The sequence below is a fragment of the Hyperoodon ampullatus genome, assembly GCF_949752795.1.
Source record: "Hyperoodon ampullatus genome assembly, chromosome: 7".
Classification (NCBI taxonomy): Eukaryota; Metazoa; Chordata; class Mammalia; order Artiodactyla; family Ziphiidae; genus Hyperoodon; species Hyperoodon ampullatus.
The window spans coordinates 26,696,261-26,712,191 of NC_136920.1; the positions used below are offsets into that span (position 1 = coordinate 26,696,261).

Below are 15,931 nucleotides of genomic sequence, written 5' to 3' on the forward strand. Positions count from 1 at the left end.
TCCAACAGGATCTGCACTGTTCCCTACCCCACTTTCCCAATCTGTGTCGATCAGCTGGGTACTGTCTAGGCTTGTTGATTTCCACTGGTTTCTCCTTTTATTGCAAAAGGTCACAGAAGGCACTTCCATATTGTTTTTGGACACCACGAACAGGGTCAGCGTCTAGGACATGGGACATCACAAATGGTCGGTCATGCAAATTTGATGTGACTTTTTACAGCCTTTCAGGGGAGAGACTAGGTAGCCGTTAATACCTAAGAGCAGCTGAAGCTCCTCCTCTCACAATTCTGGTTCTAAGACAGGACAGAATGCCTTCAGAGCATCAGAAATAAAACAATGCTATCTGCCTTGATCCTCTGTGAGATTTGGGTGAGTGAGCCTGACTGGGGGCTTAGCTCTGAGATGAAGAGCTGTAAGGAGGACCCTCTCATGTCTCCCTGATGAGCTGTCGGGACCCAGACTTTGCTGGTTAAGAAACTGAAGGATCACAGCACAAAGGGTTAAAGTGGAAGGAGTACAGATGTTTATTATGAATTAGCGTAAACCTTTTTATGCTTCTGACAAAGTAACAACAACAAAATAATCATTCTGATCAAAGGATCTCCAGGGTTTCATATTTCAAAAACACAGATAAATAGCTTACTACAGATAAATAGCTTCACCTTTTGGGTATTTTCCAGAAGCATCTGAAAATTTTCCAGGGGGTCTGTAGAAGGGGATGTGTGACCAGTGCACCCCCTTCCCCTACCCCACTGGAAAGAAATGCCCAGGGATTGGGCTGCTGGAAGGGCAATATGGACCCATTCAAATTTCCTCCCAGGGACCAATCCCTCTTAGCCCTGGGGGATGTCCTTAGCCGGTGGCTGTTCCCTGGTCGGTGCGGTGGAGGGAAGGTTGAAGATCAGGAAGATGGATGTGTGGCTTTTGCTAGAAGCCGTCCATAGCACACCCCAGGGTGGGGTGAAAGGCTTCTAGGTGGGAACTGGGACAGTCAAATTCTTGCCGATTATTAACTGGGCCCTCATTTCAGAAAGCAATGCTGTTTTTATAAATTGGAACTGACTTTAAGAAACAAAACACACACTCAAAAAACCCCAAAAAGGAATAGAAAATTTTATGCTGAAAAAAGATCCCCAGTGAAACAATCAGTAGCACATCGCATCTGTGAAGTGTCCCAGCTCCCTGTAAAGATTATGTCTCTGACAATGGTTTCTTTCCAAGGTCATGGAGTAGGTGTTACACCCCAATCTTCATGTCCACATTCTGCAGGTTCCGCCTCTCATCTGCGGTCATAAACTGGTCTGGGGTCTTTGACGACTCCTTGTTCACCAAATGCACCATCTCCTGAGACTTGCTAGCTTCTCCGTTGAGTCCGCTGGGCTTTCTCTCCTGCACAGTGCCATTGCCATTGTTGATCACCAGCTTTTTCTTCTGCCCACACCTAATAATTTAAAATATCACAAGAGAAATGGTGCAATGACCCAATTATCATCATCACTGTCACTGCCACCATCACTACAGTTGATGACAGTCTGAGTATGTTTCATCCTACTGACTCTTAACAAGTGGCACTTCTCAAAGTGAGGTCCTTGAACCAGCAGCAAAAGCATCACCTGTAAATTTGTTAAAAATGCAAATTCTCAGCCCCACCCCAGACATACTGAATCAGAAAACTCGAGGAGAGGGGCCCAGGGTCTGTGGTTTAGCAAACCCTCAAGGGCTTTCTGATGTGCACTTCAGTTTGAGAATCAGTGGTCACAGCTTTGGGAAGCCAGTGCTATTATTATCCCATTATCACAGCCAAAGAAATCCTGGGGCTCAGAAAATTCCATAACTTGCCCCAGGTTATTCAACAAATACTAAAAGAATTGGGATTCAAACCCCGGTGTGTCTGACTCCCAAGTTCTAATTCTTCTTCCACCATACTAGGGAAAGGAAATGTTTGCCTCTTTTAAACTCCAGCCGTTTCTGCAGGCTCAGATAAACCATCAACGGAACGACTGTAAATCATCCTGATTTACATATTCAAGGAAGTCCCATTCCTTCCTCTTCCGGTCAACACGTTGTGGGCCTTGTCCGGGTTATTACTGCAAGTACCGAGACGAATGAGACAACTCTTTTCTAGAAGTATAAGGCCATATTGATTTTCCTCTTAACATTGGTTAACTGCTGTATAACCCTGGATATAGGAGGTTTAACTACCTCCTAGGCAAGTTGTTCACTATTACCTTAAGATTTCTCAGTAACATTACTTAAGATTCAAATGCAGAAGGTCTTCTATGGAAGAGCATGACCTTGGCCTTGTTGCTGGGTCAGAGCATTGCCTTATCATACCCAGCCTGACACAATGCTTCCTCTTTCCTGTAACATAATCATTGCCACACATCTAGAAGTCAGATGCTGCTTAAACAAAAGCAAAGGTGCAGACCCTCACAACTACACATGGAGTGGGGATGAGGGGAAATGGGCTAGCATTTATTGGACACCTCCTGAATGCCAGGCACTTTGCATGTAATTTCATGTAATCCTTACAATAATCTCACAAAGCAGCTGTTATTCCCATTATACAGCAGTGGAAACTGAGGTTCAGGGAGGTTTAGAAACTAGCTTGAGGAACTGAGTCAATATTCAAATCTAGGCTTTTATGACCAAAAGCCTGGGCTCTGCCACACTCTATTCAGGCTACTAACCATCTGGAGATTTGGAAACAGTATGAAGTCGGAATTGTTCACTTTGCCACTGGATATTTGGAGTTGTACAGACAAAGCTTCTATTATTCATGATCATGGGCCATTCCCTCTGGGACTGCCAAGGCCATAAACTTTAATCCCTTGTTTGGGGAAGTAGACATTATACATCCTGAATAGCAGGTTGACCCTGTCTTCTCTGGCATGACGGTTGATGAGGGGTTGGGGGAAGAAGAATGCTTGACTTGTGATGGTCTGTGAGGCTGGACATATGGATGCAGTCCACATAGACAAGAGCAGGGGCTTGGAAGGCCTGGTTTGGGGACCTTAACGCTGTGTGACCTGGGGCAACTCACTTCACTTCTCTGAACCTCAGCTTTCTTATCTGTAACACCAGGCTGTTCAGAGTACCAGTGTCAAAGGATTGTGAAAATCCTTTGAAACAGAGCCTGGCACTGGATACATAAGTCTACCACTGTTTTATTTGTTGCTCTTCTGAACAACGTGGGGTGAGGAAACCGAGGCCTTGGATAAGCACTTAGAACAGTATCTGGAACACAGTAAATATTCAAGAAGCACTTGCTGTAATTGTTAATATAACCAGAGCCATATGAAATGTGTTTGGTTTGTTTCTTCTGGCTACCTCCACCCACCTTGTTATATTTACTCTGAAGATGATGGAAAAGGCCAAAGGTGGACGCTGCTTATGTTTTTTCAGATTGCCAGGGGGTATCTCATATGTTCTTTGTTTTCGATAGTTTTTTGTTTAAATTCAATTTTATTGAGTGTAGTTGATTTATACAATGTTGTGTTAATTTCTGCTGTACAGCAAAGTGATTCAGTTATACATACATATATACATATACATTCTTCTTCATATTCTTGTCCATTGTGGTTTATCACAGGATATTAAATACAATTTCCTGTGCTATGGAGTAGGACCTTGTTGTTTATCCATTCTATATATAATAGTTTGCATCAGATGTTTTTTGGAGAAAAGGTGTCTTATTAAAGTAAATCCCATTCACCTACCTAATGTGTACTTGAGAGGTTGGATGAAATATTGCAGGGAAGTGATTTATACTCATAAAGAATGTTTGTGCAAGGGGGTGAAGTGGGGAGTAATGTTATTACCCTAAACGAAGCTGACTTTGAAAGTGGGTAACATTCAACGTGCAGGGCTTAGGAATATTGGGCTTGGGTTTGGTCCTGACCCCATTTCCCTTTGGATTCATGGTCTCTGTTTTTTGTCTGAGTTATTTCAGGAGGGAAGGGTGATGCTCATAAATAACTCAGCCCAATATTTGGTGCTCCGGGCATTTCATAAGCACTTTTAAAAAGCAAGTTCTAATTTTTTTCATTCTTATTAGTTATAGGAATGTTAAAAGAAACATTAGAGCTGAGGGTACTTCAGAGGTGATCCAGCTAACCTCTTTTCTGAGTCCAAGAAGTCGAGCATATCACGCGAAGCTACCCCGCTAGGTATGGCAGGAACTACACCGGATCTGCAACTTTATGACTTTATGACTCTAAAGGTCAGAGATTTTTACTGAACTGCCTCTTGCCTGTATCTCCTTTCCCCTTCAATCTCAGGCATTAGCTGAGGATGCAGTGACGACACGATGTAGAGGATACCAGACCGAAGCCTGGCCAGGAGCGGGTGGGGTTTAGAACCCAGGTAACATATCTTTAGGGCATGGGGGGATTTATCCTGAAAGACTTGGGTGGGTGGGGAGTAACTTAACAACTGACCTCCTGTCTCTTCTACCTGACAGTCCTTAAAGATATTTAGAGATTTATTTTGCATTGTGTTGGAGCTTTGCCATTCCATCCAGTAGCCACCAGCCAGATGTGTCTATTTAAATTTAAGCTAATTCAAACGAAATAAAATTTAAAATTCACTTTTTTTTTTTTGGTACGCGGGCCTCTCACTGTTGTGGCCTCTCCTGTTGCGGAGCACAGGCTCTGGACATGCAGGCTCAGCGGCCATGGCTCACAGGCCCAGCCGCTCTGCGGCATGTGGGATCTTCCCGGACCGGGGCATGAACCCATGTCCCCTGCATCAGCAGGCGGACTCTCAACCACTGCGCCACCAGGGAAGCCCTAAAATTCACTCCTTAAGTCGAACTAGCCACATTATGAGTGCTCAGTAGCCACAAGTGATTAGTGGTTGTGTATTAGCACAAATGTGGAACACTTTTGTCATCACAGAAAGTTATACTGGACAGCTCTGCTGTAGAGGGCAGAAGGAGATTGGGTGAGCAGAGATTACAGTGAGCTACACTGCTACAGCTTTAAGATGATGGAACTCACGGATCACTTCCTCATGGGAGCCCATGTTTAACTCTCCCACCTCCACTTCAGCAATTAATGCTTTTCCACTTTTATCTTTTAACTGTAATTCACATAACAGGGCCTGGCCCAGAGAATGTTCTCAATAAACATTAGCTGACTCAAATTCAACAGGCCAATGGTGTCACGAAAGCTCAAGATTCTTGCAGAGAAGGGATGGTACCCTTTTCGTTTTAATGTCTTCCTCTTCTCTGCAGTGTTGACTGTCGTAACCACCCCTCAAAAGAGGTTTGCTGAATAACTGAATGGCTGCTGTAGGCTTCTTATCCTCAACCAAACTTTCTTTGATGAAAACAGGATTCTGTGTCCCTCTATAATGCAACGTGCAAAGCAGAAAGGCCTCAGCCTTTTAAGAGGATTAGAAATGGGCTGGCAGCTTTAGAAACACACTGCACATTCAGGGGCCTGTGCAGCTGTTAACCACCCGTTAGCTACGTGGCAAATCTGTTTTTGATTATCAAATCAGGACATAGTAATTTACAGCATCCAAGCAGCTACTTTCCCTGTGAGACACTTGCTGTGCCAGCTCCTGTGTGCCCCTGTTTGCCTGTTGCCAGGGTGACCACTGGTCTTGGCAGGAGGAGGAGGAAAGCAAGGGGGCCCATTTTTGCTGCAGACATGATGAGAAGTGACACAGGAGCTAACCAGCTACACTGCAGGGACTCCAGCTGCTCTGGGGACAACTGAGATGCTTCTCCAAGTTCTCCCCCACGCTGAGAGCATCTGAGGCCAACGTTTCTATGGTGACGTGCACAAAGCTTATGGACTGTATATGTGAGCAGAAGTGGTGCATTCTAGGGCCTGGAACAAAAGGGTTGATTTCTGACAATAGGAAATTCATATTTAATTGAGCAAAAGTCATCTAGGAGAAAACACAGAGGCCGAGGGAAAGTATAAAGACTCTTTGTAAGGGCTCCCTCAAATCGCATTATTTAAATTCAACTAAAAAAAAAAATCTCTTTCCATTTAGTCATGGGAGACTTCTAGGAGGTCTTTCAGATTTATTTTCCTAGTTTTTGTTCCTTATACAATTGGCTATCATGACTAATTTTTTTTTATGCCCTCAAAGGTACAGATGGCAACACAGCTATTCAACTTTAAAAGCACTTTCTTTAACTTGTACCAGTGTAAAATGACATTATTTGATTTCTCCGATAAGTAGAGATACTGCATGGGCTGTAACATGGCAATGAAATGAGCTGTTTCTTGCTTTCCAAAAGCCAACAAGAAAGATTCTAGAATTTTCTCCAGGCCTTTCCCCAAATGGAGGGGCATTTTCTGGCCTGTTAGATGATCTAGTGATACAATCAGTGTGGTCCCACTTGGATGTAAGATTCTTTTGCCTTATAAGAAGAAACCTCAAGGCATGTTTACCAAAGGTTAAATGTTCCTCTGCATTTGCTTGGAGAAACATCGTGGCTCTTTAGAACATCTTGAACAGGAAATTTAGCATTACACTTCTGGAATACCCCTGTGAAAGCTCATTTCCTCTGATGCTAGAATTACCGTTCTCCTTCACTTCATTTTAGGTAGCATTATTTCTAGAGCCTGGTCACAGCTCAATCAGGTGTATGCATTGTGTACGTTCCAAAACGATAGGCCTTGGTTGAGGTAGGAGAGAGGGGACGTTTGACAGTATGAAAACAGCCCACATGCCAGTTCTAGGGAGCTGTCGTTTTTCAGACTTCCCTAAGGAAAGTTTTTTATTGTCTCATACACCTCAGTCTCAGGGAACTCTACCTAGGCCATAACCTGAATCCTTTCAATGACAGCTTCCAGAAAGCAGAAAATACTGTCATTCCAAAAAAAAAAAAAAAAACTCAGCAAATAAAAACACAAACCCAATGCCTACTTTAGGTAAGGGTTCTAGAAGTTTCTAGGGGCCTCAGAGAGGATAAAGGGCCAACCCTTGAATCTCTATATAGCGTTTTTGTGCACTATGAATTCACAATAAATATGTGTTTAATGAATCAATGAATGAATATATCTTTTATGTCTTCCTGGTGAGATATTGCACGACTTTCATCACATAGAGTCTCCATGGGCTTAACCCCCCCAAAATTAAGAACCACAAAAAAGTCAACCACTATTTAAAAGCAGATGTCCAAATAATCACAGTCTCCTTTCTCTAAGAAGTATGCCAGAGCAGAGCTTCTTAAACTGTACTGTCCACATGAATCCCTTAGGTCTTATCAAAACACAGACTCTGATACAGGAGGTCTGGGGTAGGGCCTGAGATGCTGCCTTTCTAACAAGCTTCCAGGGCGCGGAGGCTGCTGGTTCCAGGGGCTACACTCTGAGTAGCAAGGACATATCACCTAAGGCTTTTTAGTTTTAGATTAAAGTATGGTTGACTTACAATATTCTATTAGTCCCAGGTATACAACATAGTAATTCGATATTTTTATAGATTGTACTCTGTATAAAGTTAATATAAAATATTGGTTATATTCCCAGTGTTGTACAATATATCCTTGTAGCTTATCTGTTTTATACTTAGTAGTTATACAGCCCAAGTTTAAATGATGCCCTTTCAAGGTTGAAGGCCCTGAAGAGCATCCCCTTACCTCCTCCTACTGTTGACAGCGATGCAAACTGCAAGAATCAAAGCCAGGGCCAGGAGAGATGCCAAGATGATCAGCCATTCTGTTGGGAAGCAAAAGATATCCATGAACTTGGGAAATAAGCTTGTGAAAACAGAAATGTACTTTATAAATTGACCTGGTCCAAAAAAAGAATTACAGTCAGCTCTATACATGGGTCCAACCAAAGGTCCAGTCAATAGCCAGATAATACTGGAAGAATCATTTTGCTATACATCTTTGCCCAACAGGACTCTTGTTTTCATCTCTTATCATCAGTCAAGATTTCCAAGTCCCCCCAAGAAAAACACGTTTCCAAAAATGTGTAGAATGACCTGTGGGAACTTGTAGGTGCCTTTGGTGCAATGTTATTAAATAAATTAAAGGAACATCCCTTAAAAGGAACATTCCTTTCCTATATGAGAGCATCCACCTTACATTTTATTAAGGAACAAAAATGGAGGCCACTAGAGGGTGGGAAAAAGGACAGTCCTGTGTGTATAGGGCGGGGTCATTTGGCAAAACTTATCAAAATCCTTCAAGATATACAGCCTTTGATCCATCATTAACACTTCTAGGAATATATAGGACCTCAGACTTAGCTATAAAGATGTTTATTACTGTGCTATTTGTGATAGTAAAGTTGGAAACAACCTACTATCCAACAGTTAGGGACTGGTTAAATGAATTAGGGTACATCCATTGTATTGTGTATTAAGATACAAGGGAAGAGTATTTAATGACATTGGAAAGCTGTAGCCAACCAGTTGGGAATGTAGTTTACTAAACAGTGTGTATAATTACAAGTTTGTATAGAAATTAGATTGAAAAATAACAGAAAGGGCATACATGAAAATGGTAACCATGGTATTTCTGGATGGTGAGGTAGATAATAAGGGATTTATATTTTTACCCTTTTGTTTAGCTGTATTTTCAAAAATGTCTCCAAAAATTAATGTATCACTTGTAGACCAATAAAATGTTATTTATATGTTTTAAAACCAAGCTTTAGTAGGATTAAAATATGACTTGACAATTTGCAAGTCAATTGCAAAGTGGGCCCTATATCCACGCAATGAACTAAAGCTTAAGGAACAAGAAAAATGGGAAGCCATTCACTGGCCATTCTTCTTTAGGAAGCTTGATTCTCCTCTGATGACCTGCTCAGTACTGCCTCTGACCTCTCCCTGGTTAGATGAGTTTGGGGAGGGAGGTAGAGTTAGGAGGTGTGGAGGCTGACAGGAAGTTACTATTTCTGTTCTTTTCCCAGGGTTCCAGCCCTGAGATGCTCCATATTCACTCTCACTAGTGCTGGGGAAAATCTTGCTGCCTGATTATAGCAAACTGCATCCCACCCACCCCCTCAGCCCACTCCCTCTCTCCACGTGCTATGCTCAGGTAAGCTGAGGTAAGGGGACGCGGCCCATACCACGTTCTTCTCTCTCCCCAAGGGAGGCTCAGTCTGGAGACCTCTGAAGAGCAGAGAGTTAAAAGAGTCATTTACAACCCTAGGAAAAACCTTCCTTTATTGTAATCCCCCTTTACAAATGCCCAGTTTTGAGCCCAAGTCGAATAAAGAATTTGCCTCAAATGCCTTAAATCCTGATGCTGAAGGGAGCCAAGTGGCCCAGGCTTCTCGCTGCACATCACACATTCTGACACTTTCTTCTGTCTGGATCAGTAAAGACTGTCCCTCGAGAAAAAGTAGTTTTTCTTTTAGTTTTTATGCCAGAAGAATATTCTCTCTCCGCCTAACATGACCCTTATATCTCCCCGTTGTCTGCAATGCAAGGGGAAATTTACACGCTTCACCCCAAACCCGGAAGTAAAGAGATAACTGGACTGGGATAGGAAGGATCAGGGGATGACAAGGAGTCCCTGGGGTGATCACTCATTTGGGAAGGAAGCTGTAGTAACTAACATGGCGCTTCTTTGGGACAGACCAGGGACAGGTCTCAATAGGAGCTCAGTCAATCTGTGGGACCGAGGAAAAAAGGAATGTTCCATCCTTTCCCACCAAGAGGCTGTGGTGCTCTCATTCAGCCTTTAGCTTGAAAAGAGGGGCCATCAGCTTCAAGGTTAGACATGCAGGAGAATACGTTTTCTAGCTGGTCTCTGCTTCCTTTCTGGGACATTCAGAGAGACCCACTTTTAACATTATTTTTCCTTCACAGCTCAAAACTCACCTGGAATTTGAGGTTTCCGCATAGGACCTGAGGTTGTGTTTGCCCCACGTTCCTGACTCTCACTTGAGTGTCCTAAAGAGAAAAACAACATCTCTCAACCAAAGTTTGGCACGTATAACCACAAGTTCCTTACCGAGTAGCACATAGGGCCAATCTCTATGTGCTGCATCACTGTAAAGCTATTTATAGATTCAAGCCACAGACATTTATAATGTGTTGCATGAAAAAACACCTTCCCAGAAAAACTCGGTTTGATTAAGGCTAAGGTTTGGAAATGTTATTTTTCTACAAGAGCATGAGAATTCTCAGCAGCAGTACTATGCAGTGTTTAAGAGGCTGTAAAGCAGGACAGCCCTGGATTCAAGCCATACTTCTGTCTCTTGCCAGCAACATCTGCTGGGTCAAGTCATCCCTCTCTAGGTCTCAGTTTTCTCACTCATAAAATGGAGTAATAATAGAATCTACTTCATCATCATTTTACAGAGGTTTAAAGAAGTGCACAAGAATGGTAATTGTGTGCAGTTACTGTAATAGGGAAGAACCTCTGTTTCTATTACAAGTCAGTCACTAAAGGGATGTTACCTATAAGCTTAAATTATATATAATGGCCCATCTTTGGTAACCCTGCCTCCCAGGGAATGAGCATTATGGTAAAATATCTTTGTTTCACTCATAGGAAACATTCTGATCAGCCTCACCTGTGAATGACTGCAGGAAGGAAGAAATTAACACATCCCCTTGGGAGGCTGACCAGAAACCAGGAAAAGTTTGACTTTGTTCCCTCCTCTTTTAGGATAAAAGAAGCCTGAATTCTAACTCAGGCAAGGTCGTTCCTTGGGATACCAGTCCATCTTCTCGGTCTGCTGGCTTTTTGAATAAAGTCACTATTCCTTGCCCCAACACCTCATCTCTTGATTTATTGGCCTGTCATGCAGCGAGCAGTACAAGCTTGCACACAGTAACATTACAATTTTCTGTTTTTAATTTTAGGACCTTGCTACCCTGGACCAGCAAGATCACGTGGGAGCTTGCTGGGAATACAGAGTCTTAGGCCTCATCCCAAACCTCAGAATCCTCATTTTAACAAGATCCCTAGGGGATTCAAATGCTCCAGGTAGTCGAAAACAAATCTAAAAACCACGTCCAATATCTTCAATAGATATAAATATAGGTATTAAAAAATAAGGATTTGGGGTGGGAGGGGCAATGGCCCCCTCTGTCTGTGAAAAATCACCCGAAGGAGAGTGCCTGTTAATGTATTCCTGAAACATGCATTGCTTAGAAGACAACATTTTCTACTGCTACAAAACCAAATAAGGAGACAAATAAAGGATCTCAAACTGGAAGGAACAGGAAGTATCACAAGATAAAGAATCCACAAGTCAGAATGGGAGGTTCATCAAAATGACGGAGGAGGGGCTTCCCTGGTGGCGCAGTGGTTGAGAGTCTGCCTGCTAATGCAGGGGACACGGGTTCGAGCCCTGGTCCGGGAAGATCCCACATGCCGCGGAGCAACTAGGCCCCTGAGCCACAACTACTGAGCCTGCGCGTCTGGAGCCTGTGCTCCACAACAAGAGAGGTCGCGATAGTGAGAGGCCCACGCACCGCGATGAAGAGTGGCCCCCACTTGCCGCAACTAGAGAAAGCCCTCGCACAGAAACGAAGACGCAGCACAGCCAAAAATAAATAAATAAACAAAATGACGGAGGAATTATGTTTTAAAAGAAACTTCTAAGACATCTTGTGAAGGACACTCACCCAAATGAAAGTTTTGGTGTGTGTGTGTGTGTGTGTGTGTGTGTGTGTTTTGTGCTTCCTCCACTGCTTCAAAGCAAAATGTGAAAAATCCCCACTAAAATCAACTCTTTTTCCCTACCCAATAGGACCCCACTGCAGAATCCTGAAGGCTTCCAAGAAAAAAACCAAGGAAGTCTGCTTGGCTAACCAATGAATGAAGATGGCCAGGCCTTAAATGGTCTTTTTTCAGAGGGTCAAACTGTAGACTGTGCATAGGGGACTCTGAAATTTTGATGGCTGTGGTTATTTTGGGTAGAATGGCTTCTGTTTATGCAATTTGATGTTCTTGTGAAGCTCAAAATGGAGCAAAACAAAGTCTACCAGACATCTGGCTGTTTCAGCAGGCCATTTTGACAGTGGCCTTTTACTTTACAAACCTCAGAAGGAGTCCAAGGGGCTTCCTCTAGCTGCCTCCCAGAGGCCTTGGTCATTATTGGCAGGTGTTTGCCTGTACAGGTCATGGGATACTGGCCATCTAAACTAGAGATCCTTGCCTTGAAAACCACCTAAGAGGTACAGCCACTCTCACTGGTCTTTCTCTGACTCATAGCAGCCTTTGATATTTGAATGGGAGGCCACTAATGGATCACTATCTCTATTTTGATTTTCAAAAAAGTGCCCCCAGCAAGGAAAGATCTGGGTGTGTGTACAACCAGATGAAACCTACCGTTTGAACAATACACACCTGCACAGGAGGCAAACAAAAGAGACTGCTCCCGCCCACCTGATTCTCACTTCAAGCAAGAGCCAAAGAAGACGGAGGAAGATGGACAAGACACAGCAGGCTGCCTCGCCTTGTGCCCTAGAGGCCTGCAAATCTAGCCCGGGTAGGGCTGGCTGGGGAAGTTCTGCAAAGAGGGACGCTTGACAATGCAGTTGGGAGGTGAGATCCAATCTAAGACATATGCACAGAGATCATTCAACTGGCTCTGACCGTGAGGAAGAAGTCTAAGACAGTGCTTCTCAAACTTCAATATACATACAAACCACCTAGTGGGGGAGGGGTGGGGGAGGCCTAGTTAAAATGCAGCTCTCCATTCAGTTGGTCTGGGATGACTGGGGAGTCTGCATCTCCAGCCAGCTCTTAGGTGATGTCCCTGCTGCTGGTCCAGGGACCACACTTGGAGTGGCTGGGGTCTCTTGATTTTAAAGAGCACTTCCTTTTAGTCAGAGATCCATATCATTTCCAAAACACTTTCAAATTCCTGATACCACACGCTCTTCACAAGAACTCTAGGAGGTAACAGAGGCCAGGGTTCTGATCTCCTTTTACCAATAAATTGAAGCTGGGAAAGGCTAAGTGCCCCACCCAAGGTCCCCAGAGAGCTTGGGACTTCTGTCTTTATTTTAGGAGCATTTCTACTAGGCCCTTACATCCCTGTGCTCTTACAGTATAGGTTATTACTGAAGCCACCATGTAAATATCCATCTTCATATTTGCTGTAAGTGTGTGAATCTTCAAGCCTGGAAGTAACCCTGCTCCCACTTGGGCATGAAGGGGAGGACAATAGTTCATATGGCTTACCTGGTTTGCATGGGGTCACCTGGACTGGTGACTGTCAAGGAGACCACAGTGAGACTGCACTGGCAGAACCTTTCAGTAGCCCCAGCATCAGTGGTCACAAGTCAACCTGCCTTATGGCCTACTTTTGCTGCCTGGAGTAATGTTTCTAGGGGTGTGATCATTACAGTAATTACGGCAGTAATGATGGTCATGACAGGGTACTTTCTCCAGATCCTGCTTCTAGAGGCAATACGAGACCCCTGGGCTTGAAACCTGGCTCTACCACTCAGCTCACTAGTCATGTTAACTCAGCCAGGTTGCTTAGCCTCTCTGAGCCTTAGTTTCCTCATCTGTAATACTGGGATAATAATAGTACTGACATAATTAAATGAGTTAATAATAGATGAAACATATGAAATCACTGATATTTGACTGTTGACCTACAGAAATGGCAGTTTCATATGGTCCAACCTAATACATGTAAAGTGTTTAGAACAATGCCACCAGCACACAGTAAATCCTCAATAAAGGCTAGCTATTATGCCATGTTCGGGGAGGGGAGGTTATGCTAAATGCTTTACAAGTATACATCATTTAGTCTTTAAAACAACACCCTGTGACAATTATTATTATCCCAATTTTATTGGTTAGGAAATCGAGTCTCAGATCCTTTAAACAAGGTCTCTCGTTAGCATGTGGAGGAGTTGGAATCAAACCCAGGCCGTTCTTTCTCCAAAACCCATGTTCTTAATCGCTCTGGTGTAATGCAATGTTCAACTGAGCGCCTGCCTGAATTCTTCTTGATCCTTTCAGATGGAAGAATTTTCTTGAAAGCAGTAGTTCTCAAAGTGGAGTCCCTGTCCCAGCAGAATCAGCATTACCAGAGAACTTATTAGAAATACAAATGCTTGGGCTCCACCCCAGACCTACCAAATCAGAAACTTTAAGGATAAGGCCCAGCAACGTAGTTGAATAAGCCCTCCCCGTGACTGTGATGCATGCAAAGAACGTATGAGAACCACTCTTCAGGAGACACTGACTCATACTTCATTAATAATCAGCAGGTTCAACAACAATAACAATAAATGACTAAAGCAGCTCAAACTCACCAGCTGATTCGGATCCATGAGTTGTATAGAACCTCCCGCTGGGGTCATGGGATGAGTCTTGGTCTTCTGTAAGGAGCAATAAACGGAGATTCAGTACTGTGTGCTCAGTTACACCGCCATCTGCTTTTCCTCACGTGTGCATTTCCACAGAGCCCATCACAAAGTTTAGCCTTTTAAAGGTGGCCAAAAACAATGACAAAGGAGCTTTGAATGGGTCCACAATATGAAATATTGTTCATTGCTTCATCTACTGATGAGCGGTCTAGAGCTTTAATCAAAATTTTAAAAACTGCGACAGCACAGACCTGCAAGGATGACCATAGGAAGTGTGGCTTTAGTAAAAATCCCCAAACTGTAACACTCTACCAAAAATATTATGAGGTCTTGGCAAGTGTGAGGTGGGGATTTGATACGGTGTCTTTGAAATAAGGACTATATGCTTTGGATCATGACAAACGTGATCACTGGGAATGCGTGTAGTCTGTGGCTTACGGCATGAGACATTTCAAGAGATTTCTCTGAGGCAGGAAATAGAAAAAGGTTTTGGTGTGCAATAAGGGATCTTGGGGTTGAATCATGTAAGGATTCAAAGAGAAAAGTCAACTGCTTATTTATAGAAAAAGAGTCTGAAAATAAGTGAAAAAGAAATGGGGAGATGATAACTAACCTGTGGCTAAGGTGCACCTGGTTAATAGACTATGTTCCAAATAATACTTCCCCAAAATTAAATCTGTATTTTTAACACCAAGAGTTACTATAATCCCATCTTCTCAAACATCCATCACCAAAAGGCTTTAGGCTGAGGCAAGTTTATGAATTGCTAAAATCTGGATCCACAGGTCAAATCTTGGGTTCAGCATATGGGAACTCTCAATCTTCTCCCTCCTCCCCACACATTTTCCAAAACTATAATGGAATCTTAAAGCGAAACAACACAGGACAACAGTTCATAAAATGGCTATGGTCACCCATTATGAAAGGTTCTTATAAGGAATACACAGTAGTCTGATCTTCACCATGTCCTTTTTTAGACAAGGCAGACATAGGTGACCTGTAATCTATTATGTAATTGCACGGGGGAGATAGATTGTTTTGTTCCTCGGCTGATGGTTAGAAAAACTGAAAACAGCATTTGCTGAAATGCTGAACACCAATACCCCCAATACCACCACCACCATCACCATTATCACCACCACCATCACCACATCCACAATTCCAGATGTTTTCATTCTTAACATCAAGCAAAAAGACGGAGAAAAAAAATGTATGGGAGGAAATGAGCCTTTCTGAGTGTTCTGGAAGAAAACCAAGGGTGATAGATCATTTAATCCATGAAGAACCATGGAAAATCTGTCTGTACCAGCACAGAATGTAGAAGGAATCAGGGTATGTAAATATCAATTTTTGTAGGAAGTATTTTATTTACTAACAAATAGATTACGTAATCCTTCGAGGCTACTGTAACTATTAAAATTGCCATTTAAAATTTAAATTCATTTGGGTGCATAAAGGGCTCTATTTTGCCATAAGAAACCAGGCAGTGCTCTAAGATTCATTTCTCCTGAAGAATACTGACACTGCTGCTAGGAATTTTTAATAACTGAGGGCAGACCTATGCTGAATAAAGAACCAACGGATGTAAGGGCTTTTGTCTTGCCAATACTGTCGAGGTTAGTATATATTTTTAAAATTTATTTATTTTTGGCTGCATTGG

The 15,931-nt window shown here is 42.9% G+C and overlaps 1 protein-coding gene across 9 annotated transcripts in view; it reads right to left on the reverse strand.

Moving 5' to 3' along the window:
- Positions 1–500: 500 nt before the first annotated feature.
- Positions 501–15,931, reverse strand: part of CD44 (CD44 molecule (IN blood group)) — a gene marked incomplete at its 5' end in the record, with an annotated part of 94,832 nt that continues 79,401 nt past the window's right edge. For all 9 annotated transcript variants that reach the window (XM_079707423.1, XM_079707422.1, XM_079707421.1 and 6 more), the window contains 4 exons: positions 501–1,441; positions 7,607–7,685; positions 9,808–9,879; positions 14,218–14,283. In XM_079707423.1, the coding sequence (XP_079563549.1) occupies positions 1,237–1,441; positions 7,607–7,685; positions 9,808–9,879; positions 14,218–14,283 (422 nt within the window). In that variant the 3' untranslated portion in view covers positions 501–1,236. The remainder of the gene's footprint in view (positions 1,442–7,606; positions 7,686–9,807; positions 9,880–14,217; positions 14,284–15,931) is intronic.